The 18,451-nt window shown below is 41.5% G+C and overlaps 1 protein-coding gene across 3 annotated transcripts in view; it reads left to right on the forward strand.

Annotated features, from left to right (window-relative positions):
- Nucleotides 1-18,451, forward strand: part of thrap3b (thyroid hormone receptor associated protein 3b) — a 22,804-nt gene continuing 4,353 nt past the window's right edge. Inside the window, exons 1-8 of one of the 3 annotated variants that reach the window (XM_071901384.2) lie at nt 1-40; nt 9,124-9,269; nt 13,560-14,402; nt 15,905-16,549; nt 16,667-16,833; nt 17,055-17,166; nt 17,299-17,374; nt 18,125-18,306. In XM_071901384.2, coding sequence (XP_071757485.1) covers nt 9,142-9,269; nt 13,560-14,402; nt 15,905-16,549; nt 16,667-16,833; nt 17,055-17,166; nt 17,299-17,374; nt 18,125-18,306 — 2,153 coding nt within the window. In that variant the 5' untranslated portion in view covers nt 1-40; nt 9,124-9,141. Of the gene's footprint in view, nt 41-3,340; nt 3,706-9,123; nt 9,270-13,559; nt 14,403-15,904; nt 16,550-16,666; nt 16,834-17,054; nt 17,167-17,298; nt 17,375-18,124; nt 18,307-18,451 lie in introns of those variants that run through there. The other 2 variants (XM_071901383.2, XM_071901386.2) reach the window with 2 other exon arrangements.

An 18,451-nucleotide genomic window follows, 5' to 3' on the forward strand; every position in this document is an offset into this window, starting at 1 on the left:
GTTCACACTTTTGCTTTCACTCTTCCCTGCAAGACACAAGGTGAGACGTTTTCTTTTCCCTCTCTGACACTTTTACTTGCTTGCTGAATGTGGTCTGAATTGTGTTTCAGTTTTGGGACATTTTGCTTCATAAGCCTTCTATGAATTTTGGATCACAATGTTACAACAAAAGAATGGCATGTTCCAAGAAAAACACAGTGAGCAGACTTAATGATGCAGGGAGAAGGAAATTGTTCAGAAGCTAAGCCATTACTTCTACCACGCTGGCTGTGGTACTATTACGTAAGACTTCACTCACTTGAGAGGTATTACTCAGAAAGAAACAGAAAATAACCAGTGTGCCCAGGCAGAAACGCCAAAAAAAAAAACTGTTTCATTTGAGCATAACATTCTTGTGATGGGAACACAGGAAGAAGGAAATCACACAGACAAACGCAGAAAATACTACATAACAGTGTAAAAGGCTGACTAAAATTCGGTGTGACCTTGTGTTTGTGTGTTTGTTTTGGAAATTGTACCCTTGAGAAAAGTACAGTGATTTTGTTTGTTGTTTGTTTGCTCTCCTGGGGTTTTTGTAGCATGTGTAACATCCTAAACACAAACAAATGAGTTTGACACTACCAGAGCATTATCATGTTTTCACTCACAGCATACAGTTTTTTATTTAAAACTTGCAAACATTTTGTTTTAGATTTAGAGTGCTGCAACACACTGTTCATTCTTTCTCATGTTGTTTTGCTATTGACAAACATCTCTGTGTTCTGAATCTGACTGATATTACCCTTCTTAACTGACATTTTACATTACTTTTATCTCATGATCTCATTGGTCAGAGTTGGTCATTGGTTATCCTTTGCCCCTTGGAATGCAAACCCCCGGAGAGACCATAAACAACTCGTAACAGTGAGTGACAGACGAGGAGCGATGTGTGGTCCCACGTTGCGGCCAAAGCAGAGAATTTGGCAGGGTTAATTTTAACCTTGGCACCTCCGCATCTCCAACACCTGTGGTGTGAAGGAAAATGACAGTGAAGAAGCACTGTTTGTGTATCTCTGTCAAAGGGCAACGAGGGGTGACATGGAGACCGCATGCCACACTGACCTGTAAAAATTCAAAAGGGGAAACCAGGTCTGAGCGCAGGCTGTGATTGCTGTCGACTGGATGACATGTTATTATGTGCAGAGTGAAGGACAGAGAGTTGCAGGTTTAAGGCTCCTTTCAGTCCTTGTCCTTGACACGGTTCGATCACAGCAGGGAAATAGCTGGACTGTAATGACAGGCTCGACTGGATTCTCAGTTTTTTGGACGGATGGTTTGATGATTTGTAATGCAGAACACCGCTCAGCAGCACCCAAGACATCAAAAATGTAGAAAATGTCTTTCTTTCAGCATGAAACATTCATGGTGTCTTGTTCATTTATCTTGCATGCAGCCCCTCCTGCAGGTATCTTGTCACTTATTTAAATGTTATAACATGATCTTAATCACTCTAAATACTGCAGTCACACAGAGCTTCCTATTCCATGACTCCAGTGCAGAGAATACAATATTGTTATCACACAGTAATATCTTTACACTGCTGATATGGAGAATTATGAAAATAGGGAGACTATATAAATATATATTGATATATTGATCTTTATTGCTGAAGCATTTTGCATAATTGATATGCTGTGATTGGCAGATCTGACTGATTGTCCATCCACAGGAGGGGAGTTAGAAACTTCACAAGCTTTATTCTGAATTAGAATGATATATTTTGCATGTTTTGTTGCAAAACTTGCTTCCCCAACCTTATATGTACTCTTTGGCTTTGAGAGGATACTGACTACCATCCCATTGTAGGGAAAGAGCAGAGAAACCACTGCAGTCTCCCACAATGCTCCTGTGAATGGAACCATTGTAGTGGATCTGTTACTCATTTACTCCAGACTCTTATGAAGTTGTATCTCTGGTAGTAAACAGGAGTAACAAACATCGAAAAAGTACTGATATCTGCACAGCCTTTATTGTGGCTTACAGAGGCCTGGAGCCCCCGAGAGGTGTTCAGGACGGAATCCGTCTCTGTGTCACCACCCTCGCATCGGGCACAGGCAGATAGGACAGAAGGCATTATGTGGCTCAGATAAAAATAGTGCACTACAAATAGCTGACTCCAACTTTAAGCTGTGTTGAAAAGCAGCTGTGTTATGTATTTGGGTGGAAAATCGTCCACCACAGGTTGGACAAAACAAGGATGATGTTGATTTCGGAGGTTGTGACAAAGTTATGTAATGTGTAAAGAAAATGTAAACAGCTGAGGGTAAATAGATAATTCTCAATGTTTTATAAGTAAACCACAAAGCCTTATCAGTTTTGTCGGTGATCTGCAGATCTTGACAGTAACCTACATGCAAGTATTGGTTGATTCGACAGGCAGGTAGCTTGTCTTAGTTCAGTAAATTACAATTTCCTCCAACAGGAAAAGAATGGGGTGGGGGGAGCAGATCTGTTGTCAGTGATCCAAGGCAAGACAGTGGGTCGTTGATGGGCTCCCAGGATGCCTCCAGCAAAACAAAGGATACTATAATTGTATTACTTTATCTTGACAAGTTATCATGGCAAAATGTAAGATAAATTCAGATTGTCTTTTCTGGTTATAGATTTAACAGCTTCCAGTATCACCTTACCACCTACAGAATAAAAATATGTCATATTGTATTTAATCATAGTACAATACCAGTCTATAATCTACAAACAAACATTTCTGGGGTCTGAGGGCAAAGCCCTCTGAGATGTGGATCCTGGCTTAACGTGGCTTTGTGGCACAAAGCAAAAAAGAAAAACAAAGAACCCCTGCAGTACAGCAGAGATTCCCAAGCCTTTTCATATCAAGGACCCTAAAGTAGATACCCATTCTTGATAAGACTGCATCCTAAGGAACCCCATCTGACATGTTTGGTGTTAGATATGACACATTTACGAATTGTATAAGTGCCTACACTGTTGGTGGGGCAATAGCAACAGTGGAGAGAAGTGAAACCTATGAGCAGAATAACCATCTTTACACCATCTTTCATTCTGTTAACATGTAGGGAGTGAAATAATTATAACATTAAACTGCTGCTTATTTGCTGGTGACCCCTAGAGCCTTTTCAATGAACCCTGGTGGTCCCTGGACCCCATTTTGTGAACCATCCTACTGCAGCCCAGTAGTTTGCTCTAGATATGCGAGGTGGAGGCCTGGGGAGAGGTGCAGTTAACAAAGCCTGGCTTGAGGAAATTTGACCCCCTGCTGCCTTCGTTACACAGAGTCTCGCGTGATTTGAGCGAAACGATCGTAGCACCGTGAGCTAATGGTGTTTGTCGTTCGTCAGCTACAGTTACATCGAAAAAATGTACATTTCGCATGATTTGACAGAATCATAGCAGCATCCATGTAACTTTTTAGTTGGGAATAACACAAAAGTTCGAACGTCCTGCCTTCAGTTCGAGCACATTCCGTCCGTTTTATTTGCCTTGTTGCTAGCCAGCTGCTAGCTTAGCTGCGCGGCGCTAGCTAGCAGCAGGTAACGAGCTAGGTAGCTAACGTTAGTTGGATCTGCACAAACCAGGAAGGAGGCAGCAGTCGTTTGAGGCAGCTTGGCTTGGCCTCAAAGGTTGCTTCACTTCTGAAATCATTGACTGGAAAAAGACCACGGGCAGAGTTGTGGAAACAGGTAAAAGGTAACTGCAACACAATTTCATTTTAAGCTACTGTTAGCTAGCAGCTGCTTAGCTAATTATTTTGTGCTTTTTATAGCGCGAGCCTAACGTTAGCAATACATTTGTGGATAGAGCAAGTAACGTTATGTTGCTAACGAACTTGCTGCTCGGAGCGTTATAATTAACGTTACGCCAAATCAATATTGTGGTGTTGCCTGTCACCGTAGCTGTTAGCTAGCTCTTTTTGACGGCATCTGTCAGTTTAGTGTTTGTTGTGTTGCTCTATTGTAACTTAGTGGTAGCTGTGCAGTGCATGGACACTTGGGTTGTCTCCGATCACATTAGGGGGTAAATGAGATAATTGATGAAAAAATAACCGCAAAATGAGCGAAATGAACATCCAACCCAATGTCGTGATGTATCTTGGGTAGGTGAATTGATTTTTTTTATTATGCCAACCTGTTTGCCTAGGTAAAGGTATACGTGAGGAAATGCATTTTAGGGTTGGATAAAATATACTAGAGCAGTGATATGAATCATCTCAGACAGCTGCATTTTAGACTGTAATCGCTGTACAATGGACCACTGTTGAAAAATAGGTTCATATCCAACTTAGAGATTGCTCCTAACAATGGGGGGGGGGGGCTCCTACTGTCTTTGGACAACAACAATCCACACTGATCAATATCAGCCCACATATCAGCCTAGCTAGATGTCAAAGTAAACCTGAACCATTTTGTTCTGCATGATATGTGATGGTAAGTGCCTACTTGCTAACCCCAATGAGCAATTACATTCCCATACTGACCCACCTTTTAGCTTTTAAATACAACATAATGGATAGCTAGGTCCTGTGCAGTGGTAATTATCTACAGGTGCCCTGAATACACTGCCTTCTGTACAACAACATGCAGGACAAGTAACTCATTCAGATGCTTTCAGCTGTTTTTCCACTTGAGCCCCATTCTCCTCTCTAGAAGAGCTAGTCAGAATAGAATTGGGCCTAGAGGCCACATCCTGTTAGAGACAAATACAAAACTGGTGTGACGTAGGCCAATTCAAATTCCACTGTATGTGAGAAGCGGGTGTAATACATGTTTGCTTAATACTTATGTTCTACAGACAGTAAGAGCTGCCAGGATCTATGGTTCAAATATCCTCTGAGACAGCGTGCACTGTTGAAGTGGAATAATCTGGTGAAAAATTCATGTTCAGTTCCACTTCCTTTTTCTTTTTAATGTCAATGGGGGGACAGCTTTGGTTAGATACAGTTGATAATGCGGTGAAAGTAAATTCACTGAGGCACTGCGCTATAATTACCATTCAGTGCATGCATGTGCACTCTGCAGGGCGTTCTGCACAGCCTTGGGATTGAGGGCAACAGCACCAGGGATGATGCTACGCATGCAAACTCTTAGCTTGTAATTATTAACCATAAGGCTTATTATAAATCAATCCCTCCCTTGATGTGTTTTGACTTGCTAAATGTGTTTGTCGAGAATTTCAGCCATATGCTGGGTGATGGTAATTGTTCAAAACGATAGGTTTAGATCCTCTTTAGTTAGAGACTCGTGAAAAAGTTATCAAGAATGTGTGCACTTGCAGTGCAACACTCCCAATGCATCTCTTTTCAATATAAACATTTTTATCATCACCTGTTATGCATTTGATTTGGTCATGATGTGTACAAAGGGAATTTTAAATAAAATGTAAGTGTTTCAGACCATAGAGATTAGTCTATACAGTTTAATCTCCATCTCTCAACTGGCTTTTTTTTTTTTTTAGAGGGCATACATAAAGAGAATTGGCCTTTTCGGGGATCAATAGAGCATCCCAAACATACTAGGCAGCAGGATCAAAGAAATACTGCAAAATATTTGGATGTGGCTAGTCATTTTGTCTGTCCTGCCAGCTGCTTTGGCATGTTACAAACAATCCTTTGGTGTTTTTTTTTCTCCTGTTCTAAAAATCCATTTAGTTGGTAAAATTGTAAAACTGATCAGTGGATGTTTATTTATTCATTTTTTACCAGATACTGTTGCCTGTAGATGAAGATGTTATTTTCTTGTACTGCAAGGTAGGCATGAAAGCACCCTTAGATAAACAAGTGAGGCCAGGTTGCATTCTCAAAGAGCCTCTTTGATGATCTTTCATTCCTGAGATGGTCATTTTGATCCAGTAGTTAGCTTAAGCTCAAGGTGACTTAACTGAAACGTTGTTTGTTTTACCTCAGCATTTACTTTTTTCTTAATATTTTACAGAATGATGTTTTGGTAGCAGTGAAATGGGAAACCTGGGCTACTTGATCTCTGACCTGCTGACACTCGCATGGCCGCATTTGAGCCACGCAGGGTCCTCTACACTTTCAGTGTTTCTCCATGGGGCGGTCTGTGGTTACCAGTGGTCCCAGGGAAACTCAACTCAATCATGCAATTTTTCTTGCATCATCAAAATCAAAATTATTTTTGCATCTTATATCAGCAACTGCAACAGACTGTAACAGAATTTTTCAGTGTTGCTATTATGGCATGACGATCATTTCTTGCGGAGACTAAAAACTCCAAATATAAATATAGCCGCAAGCGGCGATTGAGGGGTCCATGCACAATTTGATAAGACAGACAGATAGACAAAACATTACAGAAGGTAGAACGACACACAAAAACTGACATGTTGTGAAGATCAAACATGCAGTGTAACACTGGCTTTTGTGATGGCCCGTGACTTCTGTCAAGTTCATCATTTCATTGCAACCACATTGTTGAAGTTATTCACAACGGCCAGACTTTATATTAGAACACATAGGCTACCGCTTGTTCTTGACAACTAATGACTTCAGAAAGGACAAGCCTGGATTTGAGAGGCAGACACTTTACCTACTGAGCTAAACTCCTGTACAGGGATACAGAGGGGAAAATAACTAAAGGGAGAAGTATTGTGATACTGCAGCCTATGATTGACAGCGCTAATCACTTTATAAAACATTGTAGTACTCTCCATTAACGAATAAAACAATACTAAATCACATGGGCCAGAAAGCCGCTGCTGCACTGCTCTCTATGGGTTGAAAGGTCTGGCCACACCCCAATCAGTGATGCCAATCAGGTATTTTGCCATTGACAGATGATGTCAAACACCTGCTTTGAGTTTTCTACACTCTGTGATTTAGTGTTGATTTAGCCTACTTTTCATGAAACTTCAAAAAGGTCACAGTTCATCAGGGACTTAAACTCACAACCTTGTGGTCCAAAGACCTGAGTTTTACCACTCTGCCAACTTCCACTTTGCTGTGTGCCATAGTGGGGAAAACTGAGTAGTGGGTGTAGTTTGCAACCCACCTGCCAATTTTTGGTGTTTCTAGGTCTTACAGTTTTTGCTGCACAAACACTTTTAGCAGAGAAAAATAATAATAAAAAGAAATTTTCACAGGGTCACAATAGGCAGCCTTCGACTTAATATGACCTCAATAAGCACTTGAAAACATACCACATGCATGAATTGTTACATTGTTGGCAAGTAGGACTTAACCACCTGGGGATTCGATCCCTGGACCTTTGTATCCCCAGAGAAGGTGACTTGCTGCCTGCGCCACTGGGGAGACATGGTGTCCGCACACCTTCTCACAGTAATGACATCACATGTGCAAAACTGGGGTATTTTTGTCTATTTAAACTTAAAACGCTTACAACAGTCAAAATGTTAGTGATAAAATTCTGAAAAAAATCACACATCATTCAGCTGGTTTCGGGTGTATTGTCAAATATTTTGGTGAAGTTTGATCAAACATTTGGCGAAATAGAAAATGATGTGCATACAGTACTAATTACAGTAAAATATTGAATATCACTGCGGACTCACAGTTTGACCGATCTGAACACCATTTGACACACTTGATATCTACCATCTAGAGAATGTCTGTGTCAATTTTGGTAGCATATGAATGAAGACTTGTGGAGATATAGATGTTAATTGATTTTGCATATTTTGAAAAATATAGTGACGGACTTCTGAATTGACCATAGGTTGCAGTGAGGCAAACTTTTGTCACAATTCAGTGGATGTGTTGAAAAAATTTCAGCTCTGTAGGACGTACGGGTGATTTATTTAGATTTTTTGAATTTTGGAATGTGAAATGTCTAGAAATTTAGATTTGTTGTAATAAGCCACGCCCACTTTAATCAGTCATAATTTTATGCATCGACTGAGTCATGACCCTAGATCATGCGAACCAAATTTCGTACGAATCCATGTAGCCGATTACGAGATTTAAACTTTTTGCATTTATAGCGCAAATTTTGGCTTAATTAGATAAATGGTTAAAGAGTTATGGGCAATTTAGTGTTATGGCGTGTTTTGTTAAAAGTTTACTGGTCGATAAAAGCCAAACCATTTGACCTATCAATAACCTTTATGCAACTTTGAAAGAGGAAGGTCCCAAGATTATGCACACACAAGTTTCGTGTGAATCGGATGAACGGCCTAGGAGTAGTGAAAAAAGAGTTTCGGACAAAATAGGACAAAATTCGGACAGAATTTTGATTCTACGACCTATGGTTCAGAAGTTATAGGCCAAAACGTAAAGTTGCTTGTTATAGCGCCACCATCTGGTCGACATGGGTGAATGGCCTTGCCTGAGTAGTGGGGGGCCATAGGAACCCACCTGCCAAATGTGGTTGCTCTGGGACTTACGGTTTCTGAGCTGCACATACTTTTAGCAGAGAAAAATAAGAAGAAAAAGAAGAAGAATCTTTACAAATGCAATAGGGTTCCAGCACCTTCGGTACTTGGACCGGATTCTTGTTGTGAGAAACTTTGATGACAGAATCCCTGGAATTAGGCTTGATCCTATGCAGCTAATTGCAGGGATTGTTGCAGCTGTCCTTGGGTAGTTGCACTATTTCGGTTGCATCTCCAGCCAGCTTTCACTCCTCTTTAGCAACAGACTGTAGGCTACATCTTGTGTCCACAGCAGCTCAGCTTATCCCGTCTCATTTTGCTGCAGGCCGATGTGCACATGTTGCCATGCTGCTCTAGCTGTCTATTGCAGTTTTAAAGATATGGCATTCTGCATACAACTTGTTAGCCTATGTGTGATGCTGCTAATTTTAGCCACTGCATGGGTTTTGATTAGATTTTTCCCCCCTGACAGTAGAAGGTCATAAGGGGCTTTTGTGGTTGTTGTCGACTCTAAAATGATAGAATCGTAGTGTAGGGAATTTTCTTGAGTTGTGTTTGACATTTGGTTTTGAAGACCATTATTGCTGAACATCATAGAGAGAAACTAGCCTGCAAAACGTTTGGCTTACGGCATTTTTTTCACTCCTTTAGTCAACATTTAGTGAGTAAACTGTGCATGCAAACAAAACATTAGCATAATTTTCCCCTTAACTCGGGTAACAAAAGCCACCTCTTCTTTTGTTATCTGTTTTAAAAATCTAGACAGGCCTAACTGCAGAGATGTCAAAGGCCCCAGATTCTCCGGCTCGGTCCCGTTCCAGATCAAGGTCCAGGTCCAGATCCAGGTCTTACTCCCGATCTCACTCCAGAAGCCGCTCCCGCTCAAGATCCAGAAAGCGTCGCTACAGGTAAATCCACTGCCTCCTTACCCTTTTGCTTTGATACTGTTTAGAACCCTCTTGTGTTTTTGTGATAGATATTGAGGGCTTGGAGCCAAGTAAGTGCGAATATGAGTATTATATATCAATTGAAAGGTCTCAGTGAGATCTTTTCAGTGCCAAAAGGACACAACTGAAATCATGACCCATAAGTTTTAATTAGCCTAAACAAAAACTGAAAGCCGTAACAGTAAAAGTAGGGTTTTGTTTGCTGTCAAAAGGGCGTAACTGCACTTATGCCTTGGTGAAAGTTGCTGAGCATTACTTCAAGATAAAGATATTCATTCTGATCTTGTTTTATATTTCAGTGTTGATTGAAGTGTAGTTGCTAGATTTGTATTAAAATGAATGTGTTTTACAATTGTTTACTTACATACGCCCATATTCTGCATGGCTGTATTGGGACAATGTTTGTGCCAAAAAGGCGTATTTCACTCTTTTGCCATTTTAAAAAAACGTTAACAAATATAATTCAACTTAAACTATAGTAGTATTGTTTTTATAGTAATGCTCAATCTGATAACACAAAAAGTTAAAATATTGTGCTTAGTATGTGGTAACGGCAGCTGATCCAAGTTTGATCAAAATTAGTTTTGGCTCTCCTGTAAAATCTACTATAATGCACTTACATCCCTTTGGCTCTAAGCCCTCGATATATTCAACAGGGCCTGACTGATAGAGGATTTTTGGATATTTAATGATCAAAATTATCCAATAAGTAATGAAAGGCAATGCTTTACTGTGATTTTAGAGCAGCTAAGACGAGTTGGTTGCATAAAACTCTTTGAGCTGTTCTAAAATCACTGTTAAGCTTGGCCTCGAGTGACTTATTGCTTTCAATAAAAAGCAGTGACACACTATTGTAATACATTTTTTTTAAAAATGTTAATAAATTAAATGTTCTTCTTCCAACAAGCACTATAGTTCTAGTATGAGTTGTGGTTTTAAGCTAATGCATTAATTTAACATTTATGCGGTACCTTTATTGGATATTGAACGAATGAGAACCAATCAGAACTGAGAACTGAAACTATTTGTTTTATCATTACCAATGTATATCAAGTCAATATGGACTTTATTTGTGATAGAACGTCATTTCCACACAGAACTCAAATTTAGCTTGGAAAGAAAATTATCAGTGACAACATGCTTTGATAGTTAATTTCTCTCTGTTTTAGCAAGCAAATGATTTGTTTCTGTATCAGCTGACATCAAAAAATGTTCAATTGCATATGGTTCATGGATTTTGTAATATGCAGGCACTGATTGTTTCTGTGGATATTTGTCAATGCCGTTAAAACATTAACACAAATATTGGCTGATTGTATTGGTGTCCTAATTATATCTGTTTGGGCCTAGTCTTCAGGCTCTGTACAAAGCAGCAAGGAAAACACCGGCTCATATTTCAACATTCACCCCTCCATTTGCTTCAGCATGACAGTTATTTCTCTTCACTGATGGAGCATACAGGCAGACGGAGCATTTGATCTGTCTCAAACCACAGTACTGCCGTCTTTGCCAGAACTCGCTATGCAATTTCTCTCAAGTACAGTGTTCAAACTGAAGGCATAGTTTCACCTAAACTGCAACCACAAGGCAAAGTAGTAACCCCACATAATATCTTGTCATTGTGTCATCAGTTTTATTCGATTTGATTTATCAATCAATTTTGTCTGGAGTTGGGAATTGCCAAGGAGCTCCCTATAGGATGGTATTAAGTTACTTGCTCCATGCTATGATCATATTGTGATTTTTAATGTTTTGCGATTCACCAAATATTGAAATTTGATACTGTGACATAGCCATTTATTATTTTTTTCTTTCGCTAGACTCATTTGAATTAAGTAAAATTTAATTAGAAACAGTTATTTCTCAATGACATTCAAAGCATTTTAGATTTCACAGTCTTAGTCATAACACTGTAAGTAACAATAAGGATGCTAAAAAGAGGAGTAGAAGTGGGGGGAAAACTGTACATTTTATCTGCCTTGACCTATTTTAGATTGGCTCTTGAGTTGCATAATTATTTTTCCGTTGTGGGAGAAAGGCTGACTAAGAGCCTTCAGCATTTTGCATCAGCCTGCTTTGACTTTCATAAGGCATCTGGAAATCTCTCCAAGTGTTGATGACTTGATGACTGACTCTTTGACTAAGTGTTACGGTTTTTAAATATGTTTCATATATTTTGAGTCTGAGTGCATCCCACCCTGGCAGAAGATGTGTAACCTTATTGTTGTCAGTCCGTGTTTGTGTTTTAAGCCCAAATCCAGAGGTCAAGTACCTTTCACAAGCAGTAAATTGTTGGAGGGATTTATTTGGTTTTTTTCTGAGAACGTTGCTACACTGCAAATCATTGATTTGTCAAAGGGAAAAGGGGTTGAGAGAGAATACTACTGGCCTTGCTGTATCTCCCTCCCGCCCTCTTTACTCCCTCCTCTATGGATTAGCTAGAGCAGATTGCGTCCCTGGGTGCTCCCCTTTCCATTACATACATTAAGGCGACAAAGACTGTCCCTCTTCTGGGATGGTAGCTTGTGTGGTATGCTGCACAATCCAGGACCGCTCTGTTCCAATGAAAAAGCTCAAGGGGTAAGCTGACAGATGGCGCTTCAAGTGCTTCCCATAATGGGCTTTGGCAAGTATTTGCTAACTTGAATGTTTTGCCCAAAGCTTTTTGGGTCGTCAGGCGCTGTATGTTAATTTCACGCTTTGCATGTCTTCCTGAGTCAGAATTTGCGTGCTACTTTACATTTCGCTGGAATTCTAGGTTTGCGTTCTGCAAACATCTGCACTAAAGCAAGTTTTGTCATTGTTAGTCATAGTGTTTCACAAGTGAGGCGACGGTATGTCATTATGCAACTGTTACTATTTGGTTGCTATTATAATGTCATGAGGATTTAATTCATAATTTCATTCAAGTTAAAGTTGTACTCTGCAGTCTTTGCTCATTTCTTTAGTCTGCTATCTTTTGGATCCTTTTTTTATCTGCCAGTTTAATGTACATAAAACTTTGTGTTGTAGTCCTCTCAAACAAAAGTTGTTTGCTCTCAATGTGACAGTTAACTGACAGTTGACTTAGGAATATATTCACAGGGTTAGGGAGTTGGTAGCACAGTGCGTACATCTTGAATGTTTTACATTCTTTCTTATGTTGGAAGTCAACCTGAGGTTGTTTTGATTGGTAAATGACGCATCTACATACACACCCATTCAGGTTCAGGATGAGCGGGGCTGTGAAGTGTCAGTGTGTCAGTTGAATTTCTTTGCAGTAACTGATGTTATATCGCCCCCTTTTGGCCAGAACCACAGTTGGCCACTAGTAGTTTTCTGTCTTGTATCAGTGCTGCACAGAGTGGGGCCTGGGGACCACCAGCGGTCCTTGTGGGGGTTCCTGGGGCATCTCCGGCAAAATGAGGAATAGTATAAGTCTACTATTATTTCACTCCCTGGAGGTTAATATAGTGAGAGAATGTGTCAAGATCTCAGAAGTTTCATTTTCCCTACCACTGTAAGAATCAGAGGTTTCCCTCTCCCCACTGTTATCATCAGTGTTTACCAAAGCACCATCTGCCAGATAGATGATGAATCACTTCTATCTTTTTTAACTTTAATTTTTGTTTTTCATGTGGGCAGTTCTCCTGAATTTGAATGAATCAGCATCCCGAATCAGCATATTGATGTTAGCATGTTGGGTGTTATGCATTTTTAAAGCACTTGATAATTAAGATTTGAATGGGATCAGAATGCATGTAAACACACCAAACAGAGCTTGTTCGTCAAATTTTCCGCAGGGGAGCTGCTCCCAAACCTCTGTGTGTAGCTATACTTTTTGTCTTTGTCTGGCTGTGGTTGTTGAAAACACTGGTTATAAAAATATAATATATAAGTCTAAGAACAAAAATCTTCTCAGATGGAATTCCATGTTTCATATCTAGAATCCCCAAACACACATGTATTGGGGATTCTAGATATGAAAAATTTTGAGAACATTACCTGATTATTCTAGGGTCATATGGATATTTTGTTAAATGTATTATCAGGGCGTGATGACTCTGACTCTTGCACTCCTCACGGTTAGTTGCTTGTAATGTCGGTGATCCAGGAATTCGGGCTTATTCTTGTGCTGAAAGTCATTGCAAGTCTCTCTGAAGAAGACTATAAACAAGCTGCTCAGTTGACTTTTTTTTGGATAAATAAAAGTTTGCCCCCTCTAACATCTTTTTTGCTTCTTTTGCCTCTTCCCTCTTCTCTGTCATCCAGTTCTAGGTCTCGTTCCCGCTCCAGATCACACTCTCCGTCCCACAGAAACTACCCCACCAGGGACTATCAGAACAACAGAGGAGGGTTCAGGGGCTACAACCGCGGCTACCGCAGGCCCTTCCACTACCGCGGCAGAAACCGAGGCTACTTCCCACGTGGCCGTTACCAGAACAGGGGAGGAGGTAACTACGGCTACAGGGCCAACAACTGGCAGGGTGGTGGCGGCGGTGGTGGTGGCGGCGGCGGCGGCGGCGGCTGGCACGATCACCACCACGACCAGGACCACCACTCGCACAGCCCCAGGAGGGGGCGCTCCCGCTCCCGCACACCCAGGAAGCGCTCGGGCAGCCGCAGCCACTCCCGCTACTCTGACCGTTCGTCCTCGGGCCGATCTCGCCGCTCCAGGCGCTCCAGCTACTCCTCTCGGTCCCGGTCTTCGTCCCCGCGTCACCGCAGTAGCAAGAGCAAGCCCAGCTCCAAGGATGCAAAGGACAAACCTGCAGAAAGCCATAAAGAGATACCGGGTCAGGCGGCGGACGGCAGCGCTATCGAGAAGGCATCAGGAGGTAAATGGATTGACTATGACACCAGCCCCAAACGCACCAGTCCAGACACTGGCCTTGCTGCTGGTACCAAAGAGGACGCCCCTGGTGGCCCTGACAGCAAAGGGCCCGGGAGTGGAGGCCCTCTGTGGAGAACCATCGGCAGCGCCACAGCTCCTGCCCCTCCAACCAAGAGTCCCACCAAGTCAGGGCCGACAGCCTCCTTCAGCGGCTTTGGGTTCTTTTCAAAGGAAGACGCCAAAACTGGAGACAAGACTGTGATTTCCTCTGCCTTCAAAAAGTATGTTTATTCCCTTTATCTCCATAGTTAAATCTGTCTCCATTAGTTTTTCTTTTTCTTTTTATTAAGAAGTTGTATCTTAAGTATTTGACAAGTAATTTTTCCTCTCAAATATGTTTAGTCTTTTTCAAAGCTCCTTGGAAGAATACATCTTAAAATGGAATACATATGACACACACATTGAAAAAGTAGACAGCTGTCCTTTTTTTTTGCACTGAAAGGAGGTTGTATGAAATCCCACTTACTTAGACAGCTGTGGTTAAGTGAGTACAATTATTGCAATGTGAGTCCTGGTCTGTTATATTTGCTTTAGGGATGGGCATTTTCAATAATGTTCACAGATGAATTTGGCAAATTAACACCAGCTGCCAGCCAAATGCTGCTAAATGTCCGTCTGGGGCTGGTAAGTTTGTCTACCATACCAGCCGCTTTGGCAGGCAGCCACCCGTCATTTGGAGGTCCTATTCTATTCTAAAGATCCATATGGCTGGCGAAATAGTCAAAGTGGCAGATGAATTTTGGGATTCGCCAGCCAATGTGGCATAGAGATGAAAGTTATTTTCATTCCCTGATTAGAACTACATGATTTCCAATCAATTTATCTACCAGAATTGTCTGCTTGTAGGCCGGTGTAGGGCACTACTGCTATAAATTACTTGATAGTCATTTCAAAAGAAATATTATTACTTATTACTCCCTGGGAGCAGAAATTTGTTACCCTACTTGTCATATTACTTTTTCATTACAACCCCAAAATAGGCAATTGCATCCTCTCTTACCATCAAAAATTGGGATAACTTGACTGCCTCGCCTGTCTGCTTCTGTGTGATTGGTAAAATTGAAGTAGGGAGAATACTTGGACCCAAAGAAAGTAAACTTTTCTGCCATTTTTCATGTAAACTAGCTAAGTGTGTTCCCACATGAACTGACAGGAAGATGACTAATTATGACAAAAACTAATCAAGATGTGCGGTGGGAGGTAGTTTTTGGGTACTTCAACTTCAATCTGATGTTCAGAGGGGATGATAACGTGCTGTGATCAATTTAAAAGATAGTGTAGCTCGCAGGCTCCCATACCAATCTCTGAATCATCGGTTTTGTGCTTGTGGATTGTTTCACTATGTTTTCCTTTCTAGCTTTCTTTATCACAGAATTCAACCATGTTTTTCTGCCAAGAGAATGTATGTAGGCTAATCGCTAAGCTCTCTGATGCACTCATGCAACTCTGAGTGGACAAAAATGACGGGAAGGAACACTCAAAAGTGCATAAGTGCATCTTGACATTTTCACAATCCAATCCCTGAATTACTGGGTATCAATCATGCCCATCCCTGGTGTGTATTGTATCTTTTCAATTTCAGAATGTATTTGTCTTGTGTTCCATTTTCCTTCTTTCATTGCTTTCCTAAGTCTTTGATACCTTTACCCATATTAAAGAAAAACATAATAGTATTTTACTTAGCATGGCATGTACTAAAGCTCAGTGTGCTTGTCTGTCTCAGGTTCTTGGCAGAGAATAAAGGCAAAAAGCAGCCATCTGAGAAGGAGAATGGTCGTGATAAGGAGCAGAGCAACACGGAAAGGGAGCTGGAGAAAGGCAGCAGCAAGGCGGGAGGCCTCTTCAACATCACAGCCGCGGCCTTCGGAGACTCCAAGGAAGACAAAAGCCTGCCCTTCTTCGATGCCGGGGAAGAGGAGTTCCTCAAGTCTCACGGGCTGAAAGAGAGGGAGATTGAGGAGGACAGGGAGGATAATCCCAAAACCACCCTCACGGCACGGGACATTTTCGGGAAATGGGAGGACGAGCCTAACTATCCAACTTCCTACCCGACGGTTAAGGAGAAGAGCCGGAGAGATGCCGAAGAGGCGGAGGACATAGATCACATGGAGGAGGAGTTGTACCGCAGCCGCAAGCACAGCTCCAAGAAGGAAGAAAAGGCCAAGAAGAAGGAAAAGAAAGAAAAAGAGAAGTCCAGGAGGAGTCCGTCCCCGTCCCCAGCCCCAGCACCTCCCAGAGAAACCAGAGAGAAGGACCGACCCTTGTTCCCCGGGGCCCTCCCTCCCAGGGAGGAGTCACCCGCATCACGCCTGTCTGTGACTAGGGAAGACTTTGAGCTCAAAATCGGCTCCTTAGATGAAATGCCCAGGTATGTGTGGTAATATCCGCACATATAATGTACACAACACTTAGATATTTTTGTTTTAAACCCACCATACTTCTTCTTTAATCTCTGTTCCCTATTCTCGTTCTCCCACTCTCTCAGCTCCTCCATGTCTAAAGAGCGCCGTATGACCCGAGATCTGGTGAATCCCACCAAGAAAGATCCGGAGTTCCGCTCCATTTTCCAGCACATTCAGTCGACACAGCTCCGCCGCAGCCCCTCTGAGCTATTTGCTCAGCACATAGTCACTATTGTGCACTACATCAAAGGTATAGTATGGTCTGCGTTGGGCTTGTCCAGTCTCAAGACTCTAGAGACTCAAGATAGCAAAGACAACAGGAGTTTGGACAGTTGACCAGATCCATTGTTAAATATCAAAACAATCATTAATGATTTGCCATCATTCGGAAATCATTTTAAAGCAACTGAATGTGTCAGTTATTTGAGTTGAGTTGTATTTGAATCACATGTTTTTGTTCTTTATTTGCAGCCCAACACTTCCGCTCCTCTGACATGACTTTAAGTGAGCGGTTTGCCATGTACCAAAGAAAAGCTGCAGAGGTAGAAATGATGAAGCCAAGGAAGAGCCCAGAAATCCACAGGTATGGACGTCTTCCCTGTAACTGTCTGAACATACATAATGTATGAAACATGATGCAATTTTCTGTCATCCTTTTGTGAGACATGTAGTTATCGTCTACTGACATGTAGCTTTCTTTTTGCCCTTCTCTCAGGAGAATCGATGTCTCCCCCAGTGCCTTTAAGAGGCACTCTCACCTGTTTGAGGATATGGAGGAGACCAGCTACAAGGTGACCAGCCCTTTTGAAATTTGACGTATATGGAAACAAGCAAATTTGAGACGGTCCAAAGCAGCAGTATTCAGCTTTGTGCTTTTCTTTCAAAGGATGCATAAATCTTAATCAAAAGAGCCCAATTGCGTTTTGTAAATGCCAAGCAAGCCCCCAGCCTATGAGATATGGTTATTGATTGGGTATGTACGAACCCAAGCAAAGGCTAAAAGGAGGTGACTTAAGATCCTGAGTTCAAGCCTGTCAAGGGACCCTTATCAATGCCATTACCTTGTAAGTATTTTTCCTCAAAAAATCAAGCAAACAAAGAAATGTGAAATTCTAATTTTATTTTAAAATGCTATATGCATGCTGCTGGTTCCCACAACTAGTTATATTTGCTATTGACTTGTGGTACACAGTAATATTTAAGAAGTAAACTGTATTTTTTTGTATTGCTATTCTTTGATATTTGTTACAAATAATTGTTTTACTGCATCTGTACCAGAATGTTATCCATTGAAGTAATGATTGTGATTAGTTGGGAGTATTTTTTGTCTTAACCACTAGAGGGAGTACAGTGCTAAAGATACATCTTCATTTTTGCTCCAGTGATACATTTTTTTTTTTAACTTTTGATTTGCTTCTCATATTAACAGTATATACCATTCATGTGGTCATGATTACTCCATTTAAAAAAAAAAATTGCCCATCAATAATGAAACCAACGGGTGTAGCAGCTAACGTGGTCGTGCTGATATATCTCTGCAGGACCCGAGTAAAAAGCTCAAAGGTGATGTGATGGACCTGCGCCTGGATATTGAGAGACGTAAAAGGTTTGCTGGGAAGGAGCGTGAGTACAAGCGGGATGGGGGCAAGAGCTCAGGAGGCTCGCGAGGACCGAGCAGAGAGCGGTCCTCTGAGAAATCTGCCAAGCACCACAAGAAATCCAAGTAGGTTTAATCTGTGGGCTCAGTGTGCCGAGCTTAGACTGTATCCGCCCCTTCAGTGCAGTCTGTACTTGGTGTGCTGCACCGCAACAATAGTCACGGAATGTTTGGAGAGTGGTTACCAACGGTTATGAGGGGCGTGGCGCCA

Source organism: Centroberyx gerrardi, chromosome 19 (assembly GCF_048128805.1).
Source record: "Centroberyx gerrardi isolate f3 chromosome 19, fCenGer3.hap1.cur.20231027, whole genome shotgun sequence".
NCBI classification, from domain to species: domain Eukaryota; kingdom Metazoa; phylum Chordata; class Actinopteri; order Beryciformes; family Berycidae; genus Centroberyx; species Centroberyx gerrardi.